Genomic DNA, 19,020 nt, shown 5'->3' on the forward strand with positions numbered 1-19,020 from the left:
AACAAACCCAGGAGCAAAACCAGCTCCACAAAACAGGCACACACAATACATCCAGGAAGTAAAACTCGGGCCCAAAGCCAGCAGAGCAAGCAAGAGAAGATACCAGGAAGAGTATCATGAACCCGGTTTCCAGAGAGGCGGCAGCATGTCACCGCCGATACACACCAACGATCAGCTCTTTCTCCCTCTCCTCATTGTCTTCCTGTCGTCGGCTTCGGCCGAGGCTGACTTGCCTCATGGTCACAAGATGGCTGCCAGCAGCCTCCAAGGCCATTTGCTGTGTGGTTCACACATGACAGGAGCAGAGCTTCCACCGGTAGGGCTGGGACTGTCGTCCTTGCCCAACCGACAGCTGACAGAGAAGCTTGCATCCCAGAAGCTACAATAAACATCTTCTTACATATCATTGGCCCAGTTTGGGTGACAGGCCCATGCCTAAACCAATCACTGTGGGCCATGCCGACTGGTTTAAACCAACCCCATTCATGCTGGGAGCTGGGGTCGGGCCCTGGTGTCCCTGAGGCCCAAGGACTGGGGTGGGCTGGTGACTGCTCCAACAAAATAGCAGGCATTTTACTAAGTGGGGGGGACAGGATGTCAAATGGCCTGAAGCATCATATGACTATTTATTTTATTATTTTATTTATTATGTATTTATTTTTGAGATGGAGTTTAGCTCTGTAGCCCAGGCTGGAATACAGTGGCGCAATCTTGGCTCACTGCAGTCTCAGCCTCCCGAGTAGCTGGGACTACAGGTGCGCGTCACCACACACAGCTAATTTTTTTGATTTTTTAGGAGAGATGGGGTTTCACCATGTTGGCCAGGCTGGTCTTGAACTCCTGACCTCAAGTGATCCACCTGCTTCGGCCCCCCAAAGTGCTGGGATTACAGGTGTGAGCCACTGCGTTCAGCCTGAATCGCCACATGAGTATTTATGCACACCCAAACCAAAATGACCCAGAAAGGCAGAGCACAAGGCAGCAGGTGCGGTGATATTAACATCAGACAAAATAGAAGTGAAGACAACGATGATTACATAGGACCTAGAAAGAATATTCCATTACTGAAAAAAAGAACGGTCTGCCTTATGTAACTGTGTGACCATCAGAAGTGTGTCCACAGAGCCTCAATTGCATCGGGGCTCCCAAGGCACCTCCCCTCATGTCTTGCCATCAGAACTGGGTCACATGGAGGCTGGGCACGGTGACCCATACCTGTAATCCCAGCACTTTGGGAGGCCGAGGTGGGCAGATCATTTGAGGCCAGGAGTTCAAGACCAGCCTGGCCAACATGGTGAAATGCCATCTCTACTAAAAATACAAAATTAGCCGGGCATGGTGGTGCATGCCTGTAATCCCAGCTACTTGGGAGGCTGAGGCGGGAGAATCATTTGAACCAGGAGGTGGAGATTGCAGTGAGTCAAGATGATGCCACTGCACTCCAGCCTGGGCAGCAGGAGCGAAACTCCATCTCAAGAAAAAAAAAAAAAAAGAACTGGGTCACATGGTTTGCCACCACTCACCCACCTCTCCCGTCTGGGCAGACTGGTGGGCTCTGTGTCACTAAGATGTTTACCTGAGACTAAAGCAGCAAGTGTAGACACAGGGCTGGATCACGTCAGGAAGGACTGAGGTACACAGAGGTTGGACAGATCCAGAAACACAGGGAGAGACCTTCACATGCAATCTCAGAATTTACAAGGTTGGCTCAACACAACCAAACAAGGACATATAAGATTTAAACATTACGGCTGGGCCCGGTGGTTCATGCCTGTCATCCCAGCACTCTGGGAGGCCAAGGCAGGCAGATCACCTGAGGTCAGGAGTTCGAGACCAGCTGGCCAACATAGTGAAACCCTGTCTCTACTAAAAATACAAAAATTAGCCAGGCGTGGTGGTGGGTGCCTGTAGTCCCAGCTACTCGGGAGGCTGAGGCAGGAGAGTCACTTGAACCTGGGAGGCGGAGGCTGCAGTGAGCCTAGACTGAGCCATTGCACTCCAGCCTGGGCAACAAGAGTGAAAACTTGTCTCAAAAAAAAAAAAAAAAAAAAAATTTGCACATTACAATTAGCATGCCTCATCAAAAAGTCATGAATACCTAAATTAAACTGTGTAACCGAGAGGCAACACGTGTTCTCAGACGTTCATGCAGTGGTTCACAAAAGTGCAGCAGTTATGAGACTGCAATAAAAATCTCCATAACTTCAGAAAACTAGCTGGGCCGTGGCTCATGCCTGCTGCCCCAGGGCTATGGGAGGCCAAGGCCAGAGGATCACTTGAGCCTAGAAGTTCCAGCTGCAGGGAGCTATTATCGTGCCATCTCACTCCAGCCTGGGTAACAAAGTGAGACCCCATCTCAAAAAAAATTATTATTATTATTTTTTGTTGTTGTTTTTGAGATGGAGTTTCGCTCTTGTTCCCTAGGCTGGAGTGCAGTAGCGTGATCTTGGCTCACTGTAACCTCCGCCTCCTGAGTTCAAGTGATTCTCCTGCCTCAGCCTCCCAAGTAGCTGGGATTACAGGCACGCACCACCACACCCAGCTAATTTTGTATTTTTAGTAGAGACAAGGTTTCTCCATGTTGGTCAGGTTGGTCTCGAACTTCTGACCTCAGATGATCCGCCCGAAGCAGCCTCCCAAAGTGCTGGGATCACAGGCGTGAGTCACTGCACCAGTCACACACAAAAAATAGTTTTAAGGTATGAGGTTCAGGCCGGGCGCAGTGGCTCACACCTATAATCCCAGCACTTTGGGAGGCCAAGGCGGGTCGATCACCTGAGGTCAGGAGTTCGAGACCAGCCTGGCCAACATGGCAAAACCCTGTCTCTACTAAAAATACAAAAATTAGCTGGGCGTGGTGGCAGGCGCCTATAATCCCAGTTACTCGGGAGGCTGAGGCAAGAGAATTGCTTGAACCCGGGAGGCGAAGGTTGCAGTGAGCCGAGATCGTACCACTGCACTCCAGCCTGGGCAACAAGAGTGAAACTTCGTCTCAAAAAAAAAAAGGAAATACGGAGAGTCAAGTGATTGGTGATGCCCAGGCCATGGTGGGGAGCAGAGCCAGATTCCAGAAGCTTTCAGAAACCACTGGTGCCACCTCCCAGTTACAGGTTTTCCAGCCCACACCCTCTGACTTTATGGGAATTTTTCCCCCTTTTTTGTTTTACCACCTCAGTATGTGTCCTAAACACTACATTTTCTTTCTTTTTTTTTTTTTTTTTTGGAGATGGAGTCTCGCACTGTCACCCAGGCTAAACTGCAGTGGTGCGATCTTGGCTCACTGTAACCTCCGCCTCCCGGGTTCAAGCGATTCTCCCGCCTCAGCCTTAGCTGGGATTACAGGTGCCCACTACCACACCCAGCTAATTTTTTGTGTTTTTAGTAGAGACAAGGTTTCACCATGTTGGTCAGGCTGGTCTTGAACTCCTAACCTCAGGATTCGCCCGCTTCAGGCTCCCAAAATGCTGGGATTACAGGTGTGAGCCACTGCGCCCGACCCTATAGTTTCATTGTGCTTCTTTGTTTATTTATTTATTTATTTATTTTGAGACGGAGTCTTGCTCTGTCGCCCAGGCTGGAGTGCAGTGGCCGGATCTCAGCTCACTGTAAGCTCCGCCTCCCGGGTTCACGCCATTCTCCTGCCTCCGTCTCCGGAGTAGCTGGGACTACAGGCGCCCGCCACCTCGCCCGGCTAGTTTTTTTTTTTTTATTTTTTTAGTAGAGACGGGGTTTCACCGTGTTAGCCAGGATGGTCTCGATCTCCTGACCTCGTGATCCGCCCGTCTCGGCCTCCCAAAGTGCTGGGATTACAGGCTTGAGCCACTGCGTCCGGCCTCTTCTTTGTTTATTGAGACAGAGTCTCACTCTGCTGCCCAGGCTGGAGTGCAGTGGTGCAATCTCAGCTCATTGCAGCCTCCACCTTCCGGGCTCAAGCGATCCTCCCACCTCAGCCTCCCAAACAGCACGGGCATGTGCTTCCACGCCCAGCTAATTTTTAAAAAAATTGTTGTAGAGATGGAGTCTCACTAACTTGCCCAGGCTAGTCTTGAACTACTGGGCTCAAAAGATCTTTCCACCTTAGACTCCTGGCTAGCTGGGGCTACAAGCACGCACCGCTACGCCCATCTCCATTTGTGTCCAAGTTTCTATAAATACATTTTATTTCCTCTTTGTACATACAGAGACATGGAATTATTGGGTTAGATGGCAACTCTATGTTTAACGCTTTGAAGAACTGCCAAATTCTTTTCCACAGCGGCCACACCACCTTCCATTCCCAGCAGTGCTGGATGGTTCCAATTTCTCCACAGCCTCACTAACACTTGCCAACGTCTGTCCTTTTGATTTTAGCCTAGTGGATGTTACGGCATCTCATGGTGGTTTTGATTTGCATTCCCTTAATAACTGATAATGCTGAGTGGTTTCTCATGTGTTTATTGGCCATTTGTATACCTTCGTTCCCATCCTGTGTCAATAACAAAATTCTTTCTTGTAAGAGTTTTCTTGGCCGGGCGCGGTGGCTCAAGCCTGTAATCCCAGCACTTTGGGAGGCCGAGGCGGGTGGATCACGAGGTCAGGAGATCGAGACTATCCTGGCTAACACGGTGAAACCCCGTCTCTACTAAAAATACAAAAAACTAGCCGGGCGTGGTGGCGGGCGCCTGTAGTCTCAGCTACTCGGGAGGCTGAGGCGGGAGAATGGCGTGAACCCGGGAGGTGGAGCTTGCAGTGAGCCGAGATCGCGCCACTGCACTCCAGCCTGGGCGACAGAGCAAGACTCCGTCTCAAAAAAAAAAAAAAAAAAAAAGTTTTCTTAAATATTCTAGACCATAGTCCCTTATCTGATATGATTTACAGAGATTTCCTCCCATTACGCAGGCTGTCTCCCTCTTTCCTGATAGTGTCCTTTAAAGTTTTTTTTTTTTTTTTGAGACAGTTTTGCTCTCGTTGCCCAGGGCTGGAGTGCAGTGGTGCAATCTTGATTCACTGCAACCTCTGCCTTGCGGGTTCAAGCGATTCTCCCGCCTCAGCCTCCCGAGTAGCTGGGACTGGTGTGCTCCACCATGCTTGGGCAATTTTTTGCTATTTTTAGTAGAGACGGGGGTTCACCATGTTGGCCAGGCTGGTCTCAAACTCCCGACCTTAGATGATCCACCTGCCTCGGACTCCCAAAGTGCTGGGATTCCAGGCGTGAGCCCCTGCACTGGGAGAAGAGACTTTTCTTTCCCCACTGAATTGTCTTGGCATCCTTGTTGAAATTTCTTGACAATAAATGATTATTGTGTAACTTTCTGTAAACTAGGAAGTCACTTAAAAAAAAAATGCATGGAGGCCGGGTGTGGTGGCTCATGCCTGTAATCCCAGCACTTTTGGGGAGGCTGAGGGGGGCGGATAACTTGAGGTCAGGAGCTCGAGACCAGCCTGGCCAACATGGTGAAACCTTGTCTCTACTAACAATACAAAAAGGAGCCAGGCTTGGTGGTGTGCACCTGTAGTCCCAGCTAGTCAAGAGGCTGAGAAATGAAAATCACCTGAACCCGGTAGGTGGAGGTTGCAGTGAGCCGAGACCTCACCACTGCACTCCAGCCTGGGCGACAAAGCAAAACTCCATCCAAAAGGAGGAAAGGAAAAAAAAAAAAAAAGGCACAGAGGTGACTGCTGACTCAGCAGGTGACTGCTGAAATGCTGACTCAGCTGGGTCCAGCTCTGTCCCTGGCGCCCAAGCGTGAAACTGACCGTCTTCTGGCCTTCGCACCAGGTAGTCTGCAGGGCCTGTGGGGTAAGGGCCGTGAAACCCCAGGACTGACATTCCCTCTGACCTACCCCTACCCTGGGCCTGTACCCTGGCCCTGGGGAGCTGGGGCTTCTGTGGAGGGTGGGTAGGGAGCTCTGCCCACTGGCCTCCTCTCCCGCCCCACCCTCTGCACCCTGCCCTGCGGTGGTCCACTGCCAGGCCTGGCCCTGCCAAACCAGACTGGGAACTTTCATCCCCTGACTGGCACTGTCCCAGTGGGGCTGACAGCAGGGAAGGGCTGCGGGTGATGCCAGCCTCCGGGGTGACCCTGGTAGGACGGCCACTTCCTCCAGTGCTCCCATCAAAGCAGCTCTGAGAATGTGGTCCCTGCATCTGCAGTTTTTGGCATTTGCTGGCCAGAGCTGCCTTTCTGAACCACCTGGTTTCTCAGGAAGCAGCAGCTGTCCCCCTGAACCTACCCACCCCGTCCCTGGCTGTGAATTTCCAACCTGGGCAGTGGGTACCATGTACAAACCTCAGACCTCCCGCTGATCTCCAGTTCAAACAAAACCAGCTCTTCACAAAATGCACATGGCGGTCAGAGAAATTTGAGCACTGAATGGGTATTTGAGAATATCAAAGTTTTTTTTTTTTTTTTCTGAGACAGGGTCTTGCTCTGTTGTCCAGGCTGGAGTGCAGTGGCACAATCATGGCTGACTGTGGCCTAAATCTCCTGGGCTCAAGTAATCCTCTCACCTCAGCCTCTCAAGTAGCTGGGACTACAAGTGCGTGCCATGACGCCCAGCTAAGTTTTAAATTTTCTGTACAGATGGGGGTCTCACCATATTGTCCAAGCTAGTCTCGAATTCCTGGGCTCAAGAGATCTTGCCTCAGCCTCCCACAGTGCTGGGATTACAAGTCTGAGAGACCACACCCAGCCCACCATTACATTCTTTTTTTGAAATGGGGTCTCATTCTGTCACCCAGGTTGGAGTGCGGTGCTGCGATCACAGCTCACTGCAGCCTTGAACCTGCAGGCTTAAGCGATCCCACCTCAGCCTTCCAAGTAGCTGGGACTACAGGCTATTTGCACCACTGCACTCCAGCCTGAGCAACACAGTAAGACCCTGTCTTAAAAAAAAAAGGGCATCTTTGGGAGGCCAAGGTAGGCAGATCCCCTGAGCTCAGGAGTTTGGGATCAGCCTGGGTAACACAGTGAGACCCCAATTCTACAAAAACATACAAAAATTGGCCACGTGTGGTGGCACACACCCATAGCACCAGCTATTTAGAAGGCTGAGGTAGAAGACTGGTTTGAGCCCAGGGGGCCCAGGTTAGTAAGCCAAGATTGTGCCACTGCACTGCAGCCTGAATGACAGAGCCAGATCCTGTCTCAAAAAAACAATTAGTGCTTGCTGTTGGGTGCAATTAGTGCTTGCATGGGGGTGGCCCCATGCAGTCCAGTCTCTACACTGCCTGAGACCCCTCAACCCCAGACTCCTCGTCTCGTTCCCTTCCCCCCAACACCAGTTTTGGTTCCTCCTACTTAAACAATTCCTTCGCCCAAAGGCCTCCCAAATGCACAGCGAGGACCCTGGCTCCTCCCCAAAAGGCCGTGGCCTTGTCCTCCTTACGGGGTGCAGGGGGTCCTGCTGGTCTGGACAGCAAGGCAGCCGGCAGGCGGGCGGGGCAGGCAGGAACAGACGCGGCAGCTCCCGGCATTTATTGACTGCAGCCCCCCACAGAGCACACTGCCCTTCCCAGGTGGGGCGAAGCCCAGCGACTAGGGAAGCAGAGAATGCAGCAGCCACCCGGGGGACTCCTTGTCGGGAGAAGACCCTGAGGAGGAACTGCAGCCCGCCTGGGCCATTCCCCCAGGGAGCCAAGCGGGACGCCGGCACAATCCCTGAAGACGAGACCGCCTGCTGGTGAGTGGAGAGGCTTTGGCAAAACTGTTAAAGCCACTGTGGGGTGGATGGGGGTGCGCGGGACCTCGGTGGCCCTTCACCCTCACCCGTGATGGCTCCAAAACCTCTCTGGGCCCCTCCCTCCCAGGCACTCGCTCGTGGTCTGCGTTGTTTGTTCCTCCCACCCAGCCGCGGGGTCTTGGGGGGAGTTGCAGCTGCCCGAGGACACGGAAGGTCTGGTCGCTCTCAGCGGACACAAAGTGCACAGCTAGCACTTGGGTGAGCAACAGCCAGGCTGCACCCACACTCTGCCACCCGAGTCCTCGATGGAAAGTGCTGGAAGATGCTGCTTTGGGCCTCAGAGGCAGGAGGCAGGGAAAATACCCTTCCCCGGCCCAGGAGAGGGGAGAAATGAGCCTCTGGTGGCCCCTGTTCTCCTGAGGAGCTGCCAGCGGGAGGGGCAAGGCCACGCAGCGCCCAGCCGGGAGAGCCTGGGAGCCAGAGCAGGGGTGGGGGTGCAGCTACAGCTGAGAGGGGACGAGGCCAGGAGGAGCTCAGCCAGCAGGTGGGGGGACAGCAGGGGCCTGCTGGGGAGGACGGGTGGCCATGGCCAGCGAGGTTGCGGCCCCAGAAGCAGGTGCTGGGCTTGGGACTCTTTGGAAGAACTTAGCGCAGCTGGCCTGGCAGCCCAGCCATTCCCACGGCCGGTCAGGATGGCACTTTGATGCCAAAGTTTTTGCGTAGCTGTTCCAGAAACACAAAAGTGAGCACGGTGTGGGGGATGAGGCGGATGCCAGCTGGGACGAGGCCCTGGAGGGAGACAGGGAAAGTGAGAGACACAGAGTCCGAAGGGACTGGCTCCCCATTGCCCGAGCCGCCACCGCCGCCACCACTGCACCTTGTAAAAGGCCAGAGGCCCGAGCTTCGCTGTCTCCACGGCGCAGTGGAAAACGCCCTGCAGAAAACGCAGTGAAACAATCAAAAAGGCTGCTTCTCACCCACAGGGCAATGAAAATCCCCTCCCAGGCACCAGCCAGGCACGGTGGCCTGGGGACTCTCAACGTGGGTTGTGGGTGTGAGTGGCAGCTGCTGGCTGGTAACAGGTAACCACAGGTCTGCAGGCACCGGCCAGGTCAATGGCCGCCCTGCTTGCTTATGCAGTACAACGAGGGCCCAAGGGTGCAGCCCAGGGTCCAGCGGGCGGAGGGGGCTGTGAACAGAACCATGAGAACCAGGGATGCAGCACGGCAGGGTCAAGGAGAAGAGCAGGGACAGAGCCATGGGCTCTGCAAACGTGGAAGCCCCATGGAGCTGGCGGGGGCCCGAGGGAGGAGAACCAGAGCATTTACGAGGCACAAACTGCCATGAGCAGCACCACCTCCGTTAATCTGTGAAAGAAATGCTTTGGCTGGGCAGAGTGGCTCACGCCTGTAATCCCAGCACTGTGGGAGGCTGAGGCGGGCGGATCACTTCAGGCCAGGAGTTCAAAACCAGCCTGGCAAACATGGCGAAACCTTGTCTCTACTAAAAATAGAAAACTTCACCGGGCACCGTGCCATGTGCCTTTAATCCCAGCTACTCGGGAGGCTGAGGCAGGAGAATCATCTTGATCCCAGGAGGCAGAGGTTGCAGTGAGGGGGAAAAAAAAAAGAAAAGAAAGGGTTTTTTTTGTTGTTGTTTTGAGACAGAGTCTCGCTCTGTCGCCTAGGCTGGAGTGCAGTGGCGCAATCTCGGCTCACTGCAACCTTCGCCTCCCAAGTTCAAGCAATTCTCCTGCCTCAGCCTCCCGAGTAGCTGGGACTACAGGCACCCGCCACCTCGCCCGGCTAATTTTTGTATTTTTAGTAGAGACAGGGTTTCACCATGTTGGTCAGGCTGGTCTCCAACTCCTGACCTTGTGATCTGCCCGCCTCGGCCTCCCAAAGTGTTAGGATTACAGGCATAAGCCACCATGCCTGGCCAAAAATAAACGTTTTACAACAGAGTCTCACTCTGTCACCCAGGCTGGAATGCAGTGGTACAATCTTGGCTCACTGTCACCTGGACCTCCTGGGCTCAACGGATTATCCCACTTCAGCCTCCTGTGTAGCTGGGAGGCACATGCCCCCGAGCCTGACTAATTTTTGTTCGTTTGTTTTTGAGACGGAGTTTCATTCTTGTTGCCCAGGCTGGGGTGCAATGGTGTGATCTCAGCTCACTGCAACCTCCGCCTCCCAGGTTCAAGCGATTCTTCTGCCTTGGCCTCCCGAGTAGCTGGGATTACAGGCGCCCAACACCACGCCCAGCTAATTTTTTGTATTTTTAGTAGAGATGGGATTTCTCCATGTTGGCCAGGCTGGTCTTGAACTCCTGACCTCAGGTGATCCACTCGCCTCGGCCTCCCAAAGTGCTGGGATTATAAGCGTGAGCCACCGCACCGGGCCCCTAATTTTTGTATTTTTGGTAGAGATGGGGTTTCAGTATATTGCCCAGGCGGGTCTTGAACTCCTAGACTCAAGTGGTCTGCCCGCGTCAGGCTCCCAAAGTGTGGGGTTACAGGCGTGAGCCACTGCGCTGGGCCAAGAAATCTTTAAAAACAAAAACAAGGCAAAGGCACTCAAAGGCGCGACTCCTCTTCCGAGGCCTAGTGCTGTGCAGAGATAGGCAACTGGAAGGGAGGGGGACCCTCCCCGGGTTCCCAGTGCGAGTGTCCGCGTCCCGGAGAGGTGAGGGGCCTCGCTGGGCTGCACAGCCTGACTGCACAGGCCCCACTCACCTGATACTCCCCCTTGGAGTTCATCAGACGGGTCTTCAGCACATCCAGGGGCTGACACAGGAACGTGGCACATCCACCCTGGGGAGGGGGCTCGTCACCAGCGGCCTGCCAGGTACCCCTGGCACCACTGCCGAATCCCACCCGCATGCCAGTCCAGAAAGAGCCCCTCAACCTGACTCCCGGGGAGGCCAGGAGCATGCTGGCGGGGGCACCCGGCTGACCCATGAGCTCTGAAAGCCCCAGCACCCACTTATGAGCCCCAGGGGGGGACTGCCAGATGCCCGAGGCCCCCGCCTCCCCCAGCGCTCGCCCCATCCTGGGTGCCCTCAGCTCCCAAGGCCGGCCCAGGGACACCCACCCTAGCCACGCCAGCCACTTACCGCAATAAAGCTGGCAACAAAGTGAGTAAAGATGTTGTCAGACAGGTAGCCAGTGCTAAGGACCAGCTGCTTGGCCTGGTCGTAGCAGGACAGCTGCAGGGGAACAAGGGCGGTCAGGGCTGCAGCGGGGGGCCCAGCTCAGGGAAAGCACACAGTGCCCCAAGCAACACCACCTGGCAATGGCCAAGCACCTGCTCCGTCCATCCGTGAGGCCCAGAAAGGGGAGGCACCTGCCCGAGGTCCTTCACAGGCTGCAGCCCTGACCCACCCATGCCCCCAATCCCGCCCCACCAAGGCCACAGCTGGTGGTTCCCCAGGAGGGTCTTGGTGCCCAGTGCCTTGTTCTATGGCCTCTCTCAAGATGGAGGTCAGAGGTCGCAGGCACTGCCCACACCCACCCCACGCAGGAGGCCTACCTGGCCCACGGTGACTAAGGCCCCTCGGCTGGACGCCATGGTCGCACCTGAGAACAGTCTCCTCAAACCCTCTGCATAAGCAAGGGGTGAGGCAAGGGGTGAGGCCAGGCACCTGGCCCAAATCCCTCGGTGCCCAGTCCTGCACAGCGCTGCCCACCCTGCCTGCAACCCCAGACCCTCGCCTGTGCACAGCACCTGCCCCTCACCTTCACGAGCCACGCGGTACAGGCCATCCAGCGCATGGGCGTAGCTGCCGGGGACACAGAATGACCACATGAGACTCCCCCGACCACTGGCTCCCACAGAGGGTCCTCCCAGGCCCTGTTGCAGGCCGGGGGTTCTTGAGGAAGCAGAGGCCTCATGGGCCTGAAGGTCTCTCCCTGGGAACATCTGAGGCTGGTCCTACCGTCCCACAGCCACTCCGTCCACCCCGCCTGGCCCTCAGGGAGGAGGTTCCGTCTTTTCCAACAGAGCCCCTGGATGGGCACCGCTCCTCAAACACAGGCCTCCTGCCTGCCAGCCCCCGGGAGTCCTGAGGGAACACAGTCTGTGTGCAAAGCTAGAAGCCAGAACTCCCCGGGGGTCCTCGGAAGCGGCGGGGAAATGGCTCACGCTACAGTTGGAGCGGACCCCAGGCCCTAGAAAGGCCCCGGGCCATGGCAGGAGGGTACCGCTGCCCTGAGCTGGGCAGGGAGGCAGTGCCTCCTTCAGGCGTTTCTGTTGCATGAGCTCTCTCCACACCTGCGGCCTTCACCTCCGCACTCAACGCCCTAGGTGCAAGCAGGCCCAGCCCGCAATCCAACCAGGCTCTCCCCGCAGGAAGAACCCAAAGGTCCTGGGGGGCGGAGTGACACCCCTGAGTCCAGAACAGCCGTCAGGACCCTCCATGGACCACACAGGCACCACAGCCTGCTGGAGTCCTGGCTAGGTCACGGCACAGCAGCTGGGGGTCTGCTCCCGCCCAAGCCTCCTGCACCCCAACCACCCCGAGAAGGCAGGGCTGCCCATGACTCACTTGCGCCGCTGACCCTGGGGCAGCTTCACGTCATTCTGCATCCTGAAACAGAAGCAGGTGGCGGGAGGGGTAGGCAGGCTGAGGGGCCTGGGCAGCCCTGGCAGAGCCCCACGGGCAGCAGGGGAGCTTATGTTGGTCAGCGGGGCCCACAGGACAGGGCACGCCAGGGCTCAGGGACACCCACCCTCCTATGCCCAGGACACCAGGGTCTGAGTGGCTTGTTCCAGGCTGACCCCACCCTGCGAGCAGCCCTGGCAGGCCCTAGCCTTGCAGGTAGGGTGGAGGGGACACCAACCTGACGTTGACCAAGTCCGCGGGCGTCCCCACGAAGCCTCCAGCTAAACCTGCGGTGACACAAACCCCAGAGACGAGCAGAATGACACGTGGCATCCTCAGCCCACCTGGCCGCCCCGTGCCCCTCCCACCCGGCAGCTCACCGCTGATGGAGCCCAGCAACACCTTCTGGTGGAAGGGGAGGGGCCCCTGGCTGCCCTTGGCCACGCGGTCCCGCACAGTCTCGTAGATGGCGAACCGAGTCAGGGAGTAGGTCATCTGGGGGAGAAGGGCCCGGCTTGGAGGGGTAGGCACGCCCCAAACCCCTCAGCCTCACCACCCTGGCCCAGCCAGGCCCCCCTCAGCCCAAGGGTCCACAGCGACCCTGAGGGGCCATTGGGCCAGCATGCAGCTGAGCCAGTTCACAAATCTAGAGCTGCACCCTGCTTTCTCCCTCCCTGGGCCTCAGTTTCCCCACCGGTAAGTGACGGCCTCAGGCCCAGCCCTGAGAACTGGGTGGCTGCCCATGGAAGGCCCACCCTGGGGTCACCAACTCTCGGCCTGGTAGGTCCTTCCTTGCACAAAGTCTTGAAACAGAGATGGAAATAGCTTGGATGCCCACTGCAGGACTGAGCCCGTATGGGAGCCCCGAGGGGTCGTGGGGAGTCCGAGACTGGCACCCACCGCACACCTGTCTGCACAGCGAGGCGCTCAGGCCGCTGTAGAGCGCCAGGATGCCGTCGGTGCGCACCACCCTCAGTGCCATGCCCGTCATGCGCAGCTTCACCTCCTGCTGCGTCTGCAGATGCACCTGTGGGAGCGAGTGTTCTCAGACCCCACAGCGACCCCAAGGGATCGGTGCCAGGTCCATCCAGAGAGGCGGAAAGTGAGGCAGGAGACAGTGATAAGGCCGCCCACGGCCCTGCCCGGGGACTCCAGACCCCCGCTTGGAACCAGCTCACACCATTGCTTTCCAACAGCAACCACATCAGCGGACATGGAGCCAGAGGCCATGGAACTGAGAGTGCCCGTGAGCCCCGCGGGCGCCTGCACTGCACCTGAGTCCTGGCTGCACTGGCCTCAGGGGCTTGCCATTCTCCTTCTGCAGATGAGGAAACTGAGGCACGGAGCGGTAACGCACTCGCTGGCGCCATCAGGATTTGGGCCCAGCGAGGAGACCCCAGAGCCCTCCTTTTTATCCACCACACCATGTCTCAAGAGGGACAAACGTTTACGGGGACTCAGAAACGGCCAGGGAGCCTGCAGGACCATGGGAGACTGAGGAGGTAGCCAGAAGGCCTTGAAAGGCAGCAAGAGCTCAGCAGCGGACAAGGGGATGATGCAGCTGGCCGCAGGGCATAGCAGCCTCCTCCGCAAAGCACCTAGGAGCTGCGGGCAGGCACTCGGGGGCCATCAGCCTGACAACCTCCCATTCCGTTGGCCTCCACCACTCATAGGACCTCTGCCTCCTGGCCTGGCCAGCTGAGAGCTCCAGGCAGAAGCGGGGTGGGCCAGGGCCAGAAAGGAAGGCCAGCATCTGGCCCAGGATCCCAGCTCCTGGGTCCCACTCCCAGCACTGACCCCAAAGAAACCCATCCACTGCTCAGTGTGACCTGCACACACGCGGCCCCTGTCACGCAAACCCAGGGGGGCGGCAAAGATGGGTGGGGACAGAGAGGGGCCTCCCGTTGTGCTAGCCCAGCAGAACAGAGGGACTGGGCCACACAGGCAGTAGCCCCTGTCCAGGCCAGATGCCACAGTAGGGATTGTAGGGACATGGGACAGAGTGATCAAGAAGCTTTAAAACGATCTTTCCACAGCCAGAGAGCCCTGGTGAGCAGTCCTCAGGGGCACACCCTGACCACAGCCCCATATGCTGCCAGCAGCTGGCTTCTTCCACCCTCCCAGGCCAGAGGGCAGTCCCGCCTCCACACGGGCTGCCTTCCCTGCCTCCCCCAGAGTGTTCTGCAGCCAAAGAGTGCCTGATGGGGCGGGGCCAAGAGGCAGTGAGGCTCAGAGGGCCTTCAACACCCAGAGGGCCCGTGGGAGAGGCCCTCGGGGGAGGGGCACCTGTGCGGCGCCCAGGAGGAAAGGAAGAGCCAGATGCCAAGGAGGGGCTCCTCCTGCCCACGCCAGTGCCTTCCTGTCGCTGGGACTGCATCTCATTGGCCCTGGCTGCCTGTGGCCTGGGAGCTCTGCAGGCCTCTCCCAGGACCAGCGAGGTCTCAGGTACCCCAAGACGCCCACATCTGCTCACTTGGCCTTCACACAGTGGCCAGCAATGTTGCTCGTTAGTAAAGCCAGTCCCCTCAAAAGCTGCTGGAATACAAGTCCCCTGGGCAGGCTGCTAAAATAAAGGTCCCCCAGACGGGTGGCTGCCCAGTGACCACAGCCAGGTTCACAGGGCAGGGCCCGCTGGGCAGACTGTGCAATGCCTTAGGCCCTTTCTTCTTTGTTCTCTGTGGCAAGACAGGGTCAGAAAACAACGCCCCTTGGCTGTCCCTGGGAAACAAGGAGAGCTCTGTCTTATTTTGCCCCATAAGCTTTTAAAAAAAAAAAAAAGTAAGAGAACTGTGGCTGCTTCTCGTGCTGAGAAATGCCCACTCTCATAGAGCCAGGACCACACGCATGCGGGGTCTCCCGCATCTCTCCTGGGGGTGTGCTGGTCCTAACATTGCTTCCAGTGCCCACCCAGCTTTCTCCGGAGGAAGCAGCCCAAAGCCGGGGCGCAGGGTCACCCCACTTGCCCAGGGCCACGTCCGGCGGTGTGCTAAGCACCCCTGGGTGGGGGGCGGCTTGGCCCATGCCCTGGGTCTGCTACAGCCAGCACGCCTCCAGATGCCAACACCTGTGCACCTCACAGAACTCCCCCCACAACTGCCAACTGGGCGGAAAGAGTGTTCTTCAATGTACGGGGGTGGGTAGCTCAGACAGGCCAAGTGACTTGCCGAAGGTCACCAGATATTAAAGTGCAGAGCTGGGGCTGGATCGTCACCTGCTGAGAATTGGGAAGCCGGTCGGGAAGCTGGGGAGCCCGGCTGCGCCCTGCAGGCCTCGAGCTCGGCGGCCAACAGCCGAGGGACACCCGGGATCGGTCACCCGGGCGTCGGGGGCCTCCTCGGTGTCTCCAGGAGGGGGCCCCGGGCGCAGCGATCCGCGGGTGCGTGGGGCCGGGCTGCTGCCGTTGCAACCGTCTGGGCGGCGCCAAGGTCCCATCCTCCCCGCGTTCCGGGGCCCGGCCTCACCTTGAGCAGGTCCAGCGGGTGCGTGCAGCAGGCGGCCCCGCAGGAGGCCAGCCCCCCGAAGTACCAGCGCGACACGCGCGCCTCGGCCGCCATGGCCCAGAAGAGCCCAACTCCAGCCCGACCCCGGCCCGACCCCGGCGTGGACTGACCCGCAGCGCCCCGCGCCCCGCGCGCGGTTCAAAGCGCCGCCCGCGCGCCCGCACCCCGCACAGCCAATGCGCGCGCGTGCCCCGGGGGCGGGACCTCTAGGCCACGCCCCCAGCGATGGAGGCGTGCCCGGCGCCTTAAAGCGGCCGCGGAGGGGCGCCGAGCGCGGTGGGCCCAGCCTGGGGACGCGCGGGTGCTCCGGGGCTGCTGCGTGGCGTCCTCCCCTCCCCGGGCTGGAGCGCGGCGCTGAAGGCCACCGCCCGGGAACCGGCCCCAGGCTCACGGGACCGCGGCGGGCGCCCTGCCAATCCCCAAGAGGCCCGGCCCCTGGCCCTGAACCTGCCCCCCGCCGTGGCCAACCCGCCGCGCAGGCGCTGGCTCGTGAGTCATCCGGCGGGGGCCACGTGTGTGCGGCGTGAGCCCTGCGTCCACTGGTCTGCAACCCCTGCCCCCACGAGGGCTCAGCCCCGGCCCAACTGCAAGAGAGCAGAAAACCGGCTTCGGGAGCCGGGCGCGGTGGCTCACTGCTGCAATCCCAGCTACTCAGGAAGCTCAGGCAGTAGAATCGCTTGAATCCGGGAGAGGAGGTTGCAGTAAGCTGAGATCGCGCCACTGCACTCCAGCCTGGGCGACAGAGCGAGACTCCATCTCGGAAAAAAAGAACCTGCTTGGGGCCAGATTGAATGAAAACTGGGAGAAAATGGCGGTTACGAAGGACTTGCCTCCTTTCCCACACACAGATGACCGGGAGCTCCCGCTCAGTTCTGGTCTGGCTCTGACCAGACGCCCCAGGGAACCACCCTGGAAGTGGGGCCCCGGGGTGGGTCCTGGGGCTCCCGTTCCCAGGAGATGCCTGCCTGCATCTGGGCCCCTGCTTGGATTCTATTTCCCTGCGAAGAACAAGGAGGTACTGGTGTGTTCTTGGCCCAGGTGCACCTGCTGGGGAAAATGAAATTTAAGTCCCCAAGGCTGCTTTGGGGCTGGGCCACAGGGATGAAGAAGCTGTAGCTCCAGCTTAGTCACTGCTGTCTGGCTTCCCCCACCCTCCAGGGCGAAAGGTGAGGGGCACTGGAAAAACCCCTCAAGCACCAGAACGTGTCCAGCTCTGTATCCGCGCATCCAGCGATGCCCTGGCTGTGTCAGAGGCGCAAGACACATAGGATTTTCAGCTTGGCTGTGGGTTTATTGGGCCGTAACCCCGACATAGGCAGGCAGGCTCTGTATTTGTCTTCATTGGCCAACTGGAGGAGACTGTTTTCTAGACCCTTAGGTGGCCTCTGACCCCGTAAGTCATCAGCGGAAGATTTGGGCTGGCGAGTGAGCAGCTGACCAGAGGCGGTCCCCCTGCCCGGAAGTGTGCTGTGGTCCTTGGTTTGGTTGTGACCCTCAGGTGTCGCCCACACAGACCGTAACTACCTGGCGATGGGGAAGGGTGCCAGGTGGACACGGGGTGAAAACACAGCCACACCTGGTGGGGAAGCAGGTGGAGGTGGTCAGGAGGCAGCCAGGAGAGTGTGGCATAGCGCTGCCCACACCAAGCCTGGGCTGGGGCTCCACATGTGGAGATGGCGCAAATGCACTGCAGGGACTCAGAGGGATCACGCCAGGCTTAAAAGGCCCAGAGCAAACAGACTCAACAGTTAGGAAGTGGCCTGATCTCAGTGTAAACCATGATGAGTTGCATCCGTCGGCTCCCAATTACTAAGAATCAGAGGCGATGGAAACCTTGAGGGAAGCAGGGCCTGGAGGGCCAGTGTCCCCTGAGTCTGTGAGACACTCCAGGAAGGAGCGGGGCGGGCCTGGGCTGCAACCTGTCCCTCCCAAGGCCACCTGCAAGACAGGGCTGGAACAGGCTGCTGGCAGAGACCCCCAACGCACAGAACACTGGCTCCCGGCTGGAGGAGGAACCGCTCCAAAGCAGAAAGAGCAGGGCCCTGAGGCTAAGGAGCGGGAACTGAAGAGATTTACAAAGAACAAAAAAGGCTGGGCATGGCAGCTCTCACCTGTAATCCCAGCACTTTGGGAGGCCAAGGTGGGAGGATCTCTTGAGGCCAGGAGTTTCAGAGCAGACTGGGCAACACAGTGAGACCCCATCTCCACAAAAAATCAAAAGATTAGCCAGGCATGATGGCATGTGCCTGTAGTCCCAGCTACCTGGGAGGCTGAGGTGGAAGGATTGCTTGCACACAGGAGGCCGAGGCTGCAGTGAGCCTTGATCAAGCCACTGCACTCCAGCTCGGGTGACAGAGTGAGATTCTATCTATATTAAAAAACAAAAATAGGCTGGATGTGGTGGCTCATGCCTGTAATCCCAGCACTTTGGGAGGCTGAAGTGGGCAGATCACCTGAGGTTAGGAATTCGAGACCAGCCTGGTCAACGTGGTGAAACCCCCCCTCTACTAAAAATAGAAAAATTAACTGGATGTGGTGGTGGGCGCCTGTAATCCCAGCTACTTGGGAGGCTAAGGCAGGAGAAACGCTTGAACCCGGGAGGTGAAGTTTGCAGTGAGCCGAGATCGTGCCATTGCACTCCAGCCTGGGTGACAAGTGCAAAACTCGGTCTCAAAAAAAAAAAAAGAAATTAAAAAAAATTAAAATAAGGCTGGGCACATTGGCACACACCTGTAATCTCAGCACTTTGGGAGGCCAAGACAGGTGATTGTTTGAGGGAGTTCAAGACCAGCCTCGCCAACATGGTGAAACCCTGTCTCTAATAAAAACACAAAATTAGCTAGGCGTGGTGGCGCATGCCTATAATTCCAGCTTCTTGGGAAATTGAGGCAGGAGAATTGCTTGAACCCGGCAGGTGGAGGCTGCAGTGAGCCAAGACTGCACCACCAGCCCGGGTGACAGAGTGAGACCCTGTTTCAAAACAATCAATCAATAAATAAGTAAATAAATAAAACATTAAAAAAATAGAACAAAAGCGCAAGGAGCTGCAGGGGACTGAAGTTTGTGAACTCTGTGAGCTGGAGATGCCAGGAGGGCAGTCAGAAGGTGAGGAATCCTGGAAAACAGGAAATGCATCCAAGGCCAGACTTTTCCAAACGGTGAATTTAGAACTGTAGGGCAGGGACTCACGAAGATCCCTGGTTGATTCTCAGACGGATCGTAAGTTATATCAGTAGGCCCAAGGGGGTGGTTGGGG

At 57.5% G+C, this 19,020-nt stretch overlaps 2 protein-coding genes across 7 annotated transcripts in view; one reads left to right on the plus strand and one right to left on the minus strand.

The window, feature by feature from the left end:
- Positions 1 to 19,020, plus strand: part of OXLD1 (oxidoreductase like domain containing 1) — a 157,610-nt gene that overhangs the window by 88,809 nt on the left and 49,781 nt on the right. The window contains exon 1 of one of the 5 annotated variants that reach the window (XM_050764093.1): positions 5,385 to 5,388. The exons of the other annotated variants lie outside the window; for them this stretch is intronic. The gene's annotated coding sequence lies outside the window, so the exon portion shown is untranslated. Of the gene's footprint in view, positions 1 to 5,384; positions 5,389 to 19,020 lie in introns of those variants that run through there. 5 annotated transcript variants of the gene reach the window in all.
- The window catches only part of SLC25A10 (solute carrier family 25 member 10), a 101,793-nt gene continuing 90,214 nt past the window's right edge, over positions 7,442 to 19,020 (minus strand). Inside the window, exons 2-12 of one of the 2 annotated variants that reach the window (XM_050764060.1) lie at positions 15,726 to 15,944; positions 13,172 to 13,291; positions 12,645 to 12,759; positions 12,503 to 12,551; positions 12,208 to 12,249; positions 11,399 to 11,442; positions 11,193 to 11,263; positions 10,777 to 10,869; positions 10,397 to 10,474; positions 8,540 to 8,596; positions 7,442 to 8,451 (exon numbers count right to left, since the gene is read on the minus strand). In XM_050764060.1, the coding sequence (XP_050620017.1) occupies positions 8,350 to 8,451; positions 8,540 to 8,596; positions 10,397 to 10,474; positions 10,777 to 10,869; positions 11,193 to 11,263; positions 11,399 to 11,442; positions 12,208 to 12,249; positions 12,503 to 12,551; positions 12,645 to 12,759; positions 13,172 to 13,291; positions 15,726 to 15,818 (864 nt within the window). In that variant the 5' untranslated portion in view covers positions 15,819 to 15,944 and the 3' untranslated portion in view covers positions 7,442 to 8,349. Of the gene's footprint in view, positions 8,452 to 8,539; positions 8,597 to 10,396; positions 10,475 to 10,776; positions 10,870 to 11,192; positions 11,264 to 11,398; positions 11,443 to 12,207; positions 12,250 to 12,502; positions 12,552 to 12,644; positions 12,760 to 13,171; positions 13,292 to 15,475; positions 15,622 to 15,725; positions 15,945 to 19,020 lie in introns of those variants that run through there. The other variant, XM_050764061.1, reaches the window with a different exon arrangement.

The sequence above is a fragment of the Macaca thibetana genome, chromosome 16 (assembly GCF_024542745.1).
Source record: "Macaca thibetana thibetana isolate TM-01 chromosome 16, ASM2454274v1, whole genome shotgun sequence".
Taxonomy (NCBI): domain Eukaryota; kingdom Metazoa; phylum Chordata; class Mammalia; order Primates; family Cercopithecidae; genus Macaca; species Macaca thibetana.